Here is an 8,218-nt window from a genome sequence, read left to right as displayed (position 1 = left end):
CAGACCCCTATTGCATCCCATTCACATGTGCAAGCCCTTGCCGCTCCCCCACCCTCGGCTGACTAGGAGGCTATTCTTGCTGCTCTTGTTGTCTTGGGACTCTTGGCAGAAGTTCAAGGAGCAGCACCAGCAGCAGGCGGCCAAAGGAGAAGGCGCCCAGCGCGCAGGCGCTTGGAGGCACTGTCGAAGAATCGAGTCACTGGAGCAGAGCGCACAGGCGGCGGCGGCTGCTGCTGGAGTCCCCGCCCCAGTGCGAGCGCCCGGGCTGCAGTAGTGAGCGAGCGAGAGGGACAGGCGGAGCGAGCCGCGCGTTGGAGTAGGCAGCCGAGTGTGCAGCGACGGGGCTATGCGCTTTCCCGCGTCCCAGTGACTCCAGCCGGGAGGCGTCCGCGCCCGGGAGCCGCTTGTTTGCAGGGGGCGGGCAATCGGCTGAAGATCCTGCGGCAGCTGCAAAGCCGGAGCCTGCCCGTTTGGTCTCCGGTTGCTGGAGGAGGAGGAGGAGGAGGAGGAGGACGCGCGGGGGGCGCTCGCTGCCCCTGGGCTGGGACATGTCGTCCGCGGCGGTGGCGGCTGCTTCCCGCAGGCAGTCGTGCTACCTGTGCGACCTGCCCCGCATGCCCTGGGCCATGATCTGGGACTTCACCGAGCCCGTCTGCCGGGGCTGCGTCAACTACGAGGGGGCCGACCGGGTGGAGTTCGTCATCGACACGGCGCGGCAGCTCAAGCGGGCTCACAGCTTCCAGGAGGGCCGGGCCCCGCCGCCACCCCACGCCAAGCAGCCGCCGCTCAGCGCCAAGGAGATCCTGGTGCAGCAGCAGCAGCAGCAGCTGAACCACACGGCCGTGGCGGGCGACGCGGTGCCCCGGCCCCCGCCGCAGCCGCTGGAGCGCTACCCGCTGGCGGCCGCCGCCGCCTCCTCCGAGCGGCAGCCGCCCCGCCTGGGAGCCGAGTACGGGGGCAGCCGGCAGGTGAACGGGATCCTGGTGCCCAACGGCTTCCCCAAGCCCGAGGAGCCGCCCGAGCTGAACCGGCAGAGCCCGAACCCCCGGCGGACACACACGGTGCCGCCCACCCTGGTGCCGCTGATGAACGGAGCTTCCCTGTCCGCGCCCATCAGCATCAGCAGCCGGGCCGCCGCCGCCGCCTCGCTGGCCGCCATCTCAGGGGCGCCCGCCCCCCTGCAGGTCTCCGTCTCCCAGCAGCAGCAGCCGCCGCCGCCGGCACCCGGGGAGCTGGGGCACAAGCGGCCCGGCTCGGTGTCCTCCAGCAGCAGCAGCAGCGGCGCGGGCGAGCACGAGAGCAAGGAGAAGCAGCCGCGGGGCTCGGCGGAGGAGCTGGGGGTCGAGGGCAAGGGCCGCGGGGGAGCGGAGCAGGAGTGGCTGGGCAAGCCCAAAACGGTGCGGGACACGCTGCTGGCGCTGCACCAGCACGGCGGCCACGCGGTGCCCTTCGAGAGCAAGTTCAAGAAGGAGCCCGGCATGGCGGGGAGCAGGCTGCTGGGGTACGAGAGCAACGGGGCCGTGGCCAAAGCAGGTGAGGGGGAAAGAGGGTGTCGCCCCCCCCCCCAGCAAACCCCGAGCTCCTAACTCCACTTCCTGGTGCCTAACGCGGCACCGTTGCTTAGGCGGCAACGTGTTCATGTGCTGAAGCAGCACAACAGAGAGCTATGAGTCAGGGCTGGCGGGTAGACACTGACAGGGAGAGGGCTTTCCCTCCCTGCGACGTCCTCGCCATAGGAGCTGCAGTGAAGGCACCAGTAACCTTTTAGCCTCCTAGCAGCGCTGTAGGGGTGTGCTTTTGCAGGTTGCATGCCTGCAAGTGGTGGGTGAGTGTGCACATGCACAAGCTGTATAGCATACACACACATACTTTGGCTGTGTGCCATGTTGTGTGTATGCATTTGCATACGTCATACCGTATAATTGGTATTTGTGTGCAATGCCCTGGCTGTGTATTCATTTAAAATGGAAGCCTTTTCAAGCTTGATGTGTGGAGCTGTAACTCCTTTATAGCTGTGTTCATCTGATTGCTTATCATTATTATTATTACTTATTTTTTCCTTACGCATTTCTCCTCTCCATTCCTGTGTATTGCTAGGGGCTCGGGCAGCGAGGAAGAGGAAGCCTTCCCCAGAACCAGAAGGTGAAGCTGGACCTCCTAAGATCAATGGAGAGTCACAACCCTGGTTGCCAACCTCATCAGAGGGGATGAAAATGTCCATGACTGCTACGTCTTTCATGTCCCCACCACCACCAACTGCCTCGCCTCATTCCAACCGGACCACACCGCCTGAAGCAGCCCAGAATGGCCAGTCTCCTATGGCTGCGCTCATTTTAGTCGCAGACAATGCAGGGGGCAACCACTCCTCCAAAGATGCCAACCAAGTTCACTCCACCACCAGGAGGAATAGCAACAGCCCGCCCTCTCCGTCCTCTATGAACCAAAGAAGGCTGGGTCCAAGCAGGGAGGTGCCAAGTCAGGGGACAAACACTGCTGGGGGATTGGAGCCGGTGCATCCTGCCAGCCTCCCGGACTCGTCTCTAGCAGCCAGTGTTCCCTTGTGCTGCACCCTGTGCCACGAGCGCCTGGAAGACACCCATTTTGTTCAGTGTCCCTCAGTCCCTTCCCACAAGTTCTGCTTCCCTTGCTCCAGACAAAGCATCAAACAGCAAGGAGCTAGTGGCGAGGTGTATTGTCCCAGTGGGGAGAAATGCCCTCTGGTGGGCTCCAATGTCCCTTGGGCTTTCATGCAGGGGGAGATTGCAACCATTCTTGCAGGAGATGTGAAAGTGAAAAAAGAGAGAGACTCGTGACTTTTTCCAGTTCACAACCCAACATTACCTGTAACTAAAACTGCTTGAATTGTGTATATATCTATAAATATATATATATATATCTCTCCAAGACAAGGGAAATGTAGACTTCATAAAACATGGTTGTATAATTTTGATTTTTTGAATACATTGTGTTTCTATATTTTTTTGAAGACAAAAGGTATGTACTTAAAGGCATTTCCTCTTTTTGTTATAGCAACTATTTGTTGTGCTTCCTTGGTGACAGTTACTGTTCAATGTAGGCTGTGACTTGCGCTGCTTTTTTTAGAGAGCACTTGGCAAACCAGAAATGCTTCTAGCTGTATTTGTATGCACTTGTTTCTTTTTAAAATGCCAAATACATTTTCTGACATTGTAAAGATCGCCTTACTGTCTGTGATTCCTTATTCTTGGGCCTTGCTCAGAGTAAAGCTGGATGCGTGCAGATTTGATATAAAATGGTAGTGGGGAAAAAAGACTGATAGGGTGAAATGGGATGTCACCATTACAGCCGAAAGGCAGGTGAATATTAGAAAGCACAAGTGGTTTCTTTCTGAAACATTGTTCTCTTGTTGCAAAAGCAAATTTTTTTAGACTGAGTTCAATTCCACTCTGTTTCTAGAAGGAAGTTGCCTTCATAGTAGGATGTTGAGAGATGTTTGAGAGGCGGTGCTGAGTTAGGGGTTTCTGGGTTGTTTGCCTTTTTTTTCCTAAAAGGCCAAGTTGACCACAGTTCACGTGATTGGTTGTAAGATTACAGAACTGCATTTATTCATTGATTACATAATGTTAATGCAGAATTTTGGTAATAAACTTAATTACTGTATTGGTGTATACACCAGTATAGCACTGCCATCTTTAAAGATCCATAGCTGTTTTAGTGCCACTCACATACTATTTATGCTTGGGGAAAACTAAAGTTGAGGGGTTGTTTTTTTTTGTTTGTTTTTTTTTCAATTTGCACATAGTGCAGGTGGACTTTGAGTTTGCTTATCAGTTACTTATAGTACTATTGGTATTGTTAACTATCTCTTACACCATATTTCCAGGTAGTGGCAGGTACAAGATGGTACAATGACAGAAGCAACTAAGGCGCTGCCAGGATTGCCTTCGGGCATTTCAGTGCCAGCCCAAATGTGGGTGGAAGAAACCTATAATCTCTGTTGTGTGTTTTTTAAAACAAACCTAATACTACTTTTCTGAAAATTTAAAAAATAAACTGATGGAATGAAAGCAATTAGGGTTTCACAAAAGGGGCATGCCCCGCCTTTTTAACTACTTTGGAGTATTCTTTGTAAAGTCATTTCTTTTGATCTAGCTTCTGCATCAATCAGCAAGCAGACATTTTTTATCAATAAATCATTACTAGAAATGGCTAAGTCTTATAGTGATGTTTTTGTGCTGTTTAGTTCATTAGCAACACTGCAAAAACCCTGACGTTTAGGTGTGTTTAACTTGGTCAAAAACAATTGTTCTGGGCAGAAACACGTCTACAAGTTCTCAATCCTGGGGAAAATAATACAATTTTTTCAATTTTTTTTTAGGGGAAAAAAAATCGGTTCAACTAACTTTAACAGTTTGGGATGCTTTTTAATCGAGTGTTATGATAATATTCAGGCTGCTATTTAATGCAGAGTAGATCGTTTGGGGTGATTTTTTTTTTAATGGTCACTATTAATATTTGAAAATCAGAAATGCACATGCATAGTCATTTTTTTATTAAGTGTTTCAATGAGCACACCACTAACATGTTTCTTATTACAGGCCAATGTAATATTAAATACAGACTTGCATGGTAAACCAATTCATTGAGTCACTATTACGCTTTAAAATTATACGTATAGTTCAGGTTGGTGTCTTATGTAAACATGCAGACAAGTTGGAAAAAAACGCACATATATACAACTGTAAAGGATACTTTGGAACACTATGGTCTCTGTAAATGTGTATTTAGCACTTTATTAAAAAATGGATTTCAATCTGATAGATGGTAACAAGTTCTTCAGAGTTGTTTGGCATAATAACTCATAGTATGGAGTGCGTATGTTTTTGATAAAGTGATATCCCTACTAAAAACTGCATGAAATGGTTGCTCTGCTGTGTTGGCCAACTGTTCACCTTTGAGCACCTCCATGTGAGGTGGGAAGGTAACTTTTCCCGCTACTCAAGCATATCCTGCTTCCTGGTCTGACTGGCATTTTTGTGGCTCTCCAAGGAGGCCTTTCACTTAACCTTTTATCTGGAGGAAGTGTGCCAACATATTATGGCCCAACAGCATCTTTGGACGTATTCTTTAAAGTAGTTCAAAGGGTGGGAATTCTCAGGCCTTGGTGTACTAGGTGATAGTACATAGACAACACAGGTGAAAAAGAAATGTCAAAAAGTTACTGTACCTACTCTGACATCTAGTCCTGATATCTCAATTGATTCTAATACACATGATGACATTTCATTATTACAGAAGTGCTTGAAACCAGTATGCTTTTTTTTTTCTCAAATTTCAGTTGAACTAAGTGTGTCTTATTTTGTTGCTTGCTGAGTTATGACATCACAATGATCACGTTATTCACTAAACCAATTTAGTGTTTCCTTGGCTACAAAGCTTTTTTTAAAAAAGTTCTTTAGCTACAACAGTGCTACTCTTAATCTTTTTAAACTTTTTTAAAGGTGATAGTTTGCATAGTAATAAAGTGTTTTAATGAAGAATGTGTGATTCTCAAATCTCACTAATTACTCTTTTTAAAGTTTTTACTTTTTACTGGAAATATCACCGGCACTATGCTTTTGTTGTTTATAACTGCTAAACTAACACATTACTATTTTTACCTATTTTTTATCTTTGGCATTAAATAAAATATTAGGAGCTTTATGCACTTCCTGTGAGTGTTTTTTTTTTTAATTTAAAAAAAAAATTAAACTGAAAGTCTACCGCCACTGAAGTGCAATGATGTAGTGGCAAAATCAACAGGATTTTTTAAAAATACGCCTTTTTGTCCTTAGTAGCATATAGGGAAGCAAAAAGCAGGGATGAGAGCTGAAACATGGAAAGGGCAGAACGAATTGTCAACTGGGAAAATGAAATTCCTCCCTCCAAGAAGAGTAGAGGGCAAAAGGGTAAGAGCCCTCTCATTTTATTCTTGGGTTTTATATTATGGTGCAGTATCGTCCATCAGAGCCCCTAGTGGGTGGGGAAGTAACGTGGCATAAGGGAGACTATGATGGCCTTTGTGGTGGCCTTAGAAAACCTGGTCTGCTTTTGGAGCTGTCTTCTTTTTTAAAAAGACATGCTGTAAACCAGGCCCTGGCAACCATGTATTTTATGAACTAATACTTATGAAAAGAGTATAAATACATTTGAGTGTGCTCTCTAGTGGTTTATTATGTCAACAGTACCCCTGGATCCTTTCCTTGTGCACTTGGGCCAAATCCCACTTGCCCTGCCTACAGGGATAACAACAACAACATTCCACTGATTTCAGTGGAACTTCTCTTGCCGGGAAGGAGAGCAGGATTGTCTTTATTCTAGGTTGGCTGGAATCCTTTTTTAAAAAGAAGTCCAGACCATGGGGATGGCAAACACTATATTAACTATCACTTGGCATTCTAATCAGGCCATGGATTGCAGCAATGGTTAAGGTGCTTGTAGCATATTCTGTAGTAATACTTACAGTGTGGTGCAGTAAAATGTAAGCTACCATGGAATAATGTAAATAAAGTGTCCTTATTAAAATAAAAAAAGTGGAAGGAATAAATTTGATACTTCATAAATTAACCACTTTTAAAAGTAAATCTTTTGATTGTGTCAAATATTTACATTTAGGGTCCTAATCCTGCACTTAAAGATCAAACTTGTTACTCCTGTCAAAGTTTAGCCAGAGTAAGGAGTGCTAAATGAAGGGCTGAGCATTTAGGATGAAAGGTTTATTTTAGAAGATGCAACCTGAAGGTTGCAAAAGCAGTTTTTCTTATCCATTATCTGTGACTGCAGCTCTAAATAAAATTCTTCCTGATTACATTTTACTATTACGGTCATTCTAATCATAAATTAAAGCAGGATTTGTTAAAAAAAGAAAGTCTAGACTGACATTAATAGACAAGCCAAAGATGTTTTTTCACACTTCTAGTTTCATATTATCAGTGTGGCAGACCCCAAAGAAAGTGCCTCAGAACCATTTATAGATTAGTTTTATTTGTTTGGTAATGCGTAAAAGGTTTCTCTTTCTGATTCCTAAGACTAGAAGTGGGATCATTCAGAAAATGTTCAATCACATGGACGCTATAGAAGGCCTGAGTCATTTGCTTGCCTTTTGTTCAGTCGGAGAGATTGAGAAGACACGCCTTTCCTCTGTTACAGAGCAAGGTCAGGCTGTGCTAACAGATGAATGGAATACATATTTACCCATTTCATCATTCCAGGCTTTCTGGAGCTGGGGCGCCAGGATTAACTCATTCACTGCCTTTTCCAGACTACTAGGAGATGCACTCTGTACAAATTCAGCATTAAGCCCACAGTTTAACTGTTAATCATACATTTTTCACACAAATGAAGTTGAGCTGAAATTGTATGAAAATGTTTACTTTTTAAAAGGAAGAGAAAGGGGGTCATGCAGCCCTAGTATTTTTAGAAGATCCTAAATACACTTCAGAAAATCATTTCTGTAAAACTTCCATAAACGGGCCTGCATGGCTGGAGTGGGAACTTATAAAGTACAACATCCATTGTTTCAATAACTGAGTTTAGATAGTCTAGATGTCTGTTGCCTATCTTAACTCCTTTCTCTGCAGTTGAAGAACAGTTTTTACTGAGTCAGCTTGGGAAGATTTATCCCAGTAGAACAGTCAAAGTCCACTACGGAAAAGAATCATGATACCAGATGTGTTCATATTATCACAATTTTACGCTTGCAATCTTGCTTCTACCAGTCGCTATCTTTAAACGTTTATTATCCTTAACACGATAACGTTGCAAAATAGTAAGAGATTAATAATTTGTTCTTAAACACAACATACTTTTAGTATAATGAGAATCATAAAGAGAAATACAGTATTACAGTGTCGGCTAGTTGGAACAGGGTTACAGTATCTTTTCTCAGAAATTTAATTTGTGTGTGTTACCAAACTGCTGTGGATAACGTACCCTGGTGAATGGCAATTGCCTTGGAGTTACATAATGGAAATAAATGGTGGGAAGGGGAGGACAGTGTGCAGTGCTGTTTACTTACCAGTGCTGAGTATTTTCATACACGTGGTGAAACAAGACAGGATCAAAGGCAAACAGAAAAAAACTAGGAAGGATTTGCTGCACTGACATGGGAAAACGGGGCCCTAGAAGGAATCCCAGCTACTTCCTCGATAACACACAATTCCAGTTTAAAATCCCAGGGCTAGGTTCTGCTCTCATTTAC

The 8,218-nt window shown here is 45.5% G+C and overlaps 1 protein-coding gene across 1 annotated transcript; it reads left to right on the top strand.

Moving 5' to 3' along the window:
* Positions 1 to 84: 84 nt before the first annotated feature.
* IRF2BP2 (interferon regulatory factor 2 binding protein 2) lies at positions 85 to 4,187 on the top strand. Its single transcript, XM_038396949.2, has 2 exons — positions 85 to 1,533; positions 2,098 to 4,187. Exons 1-2 carry the CDS (start codon positions 549 to 551, stop codon positions 2,811 to 2,813), a joined length of 1,701 nt encoding a protein of 566 aa, XP_038252877.1. The 5' UTR covers positions 85 to 548; the 3' UTR covers positions 2,814 to 4,187.
* Positions 4,188 to 8,218: the final 4,031 nt, after the last annotated feature.

The sequence above is a fragment of the Dermochelys coriacea genome, chromosome 3 (genome assembly GCF_009764565.3).
Source record: "Dermochelys coriacea isolate rDerCor1 chromosome 3, rDerCor1.pri.v4, whole genome shotgun sequence".
In the NCBI taxonomy this organism is placed as follows: Eukaryota; Metazoa; Chordata; order Testudines; family Dermochelyidae; genus Dermochelys; species Dermochelys coriacea.
The sequence above is the reverse complement of the archived record's forward strand: the minus strand, read 5'-3'. Positions and strand labels throughout refer to the sequence as shown.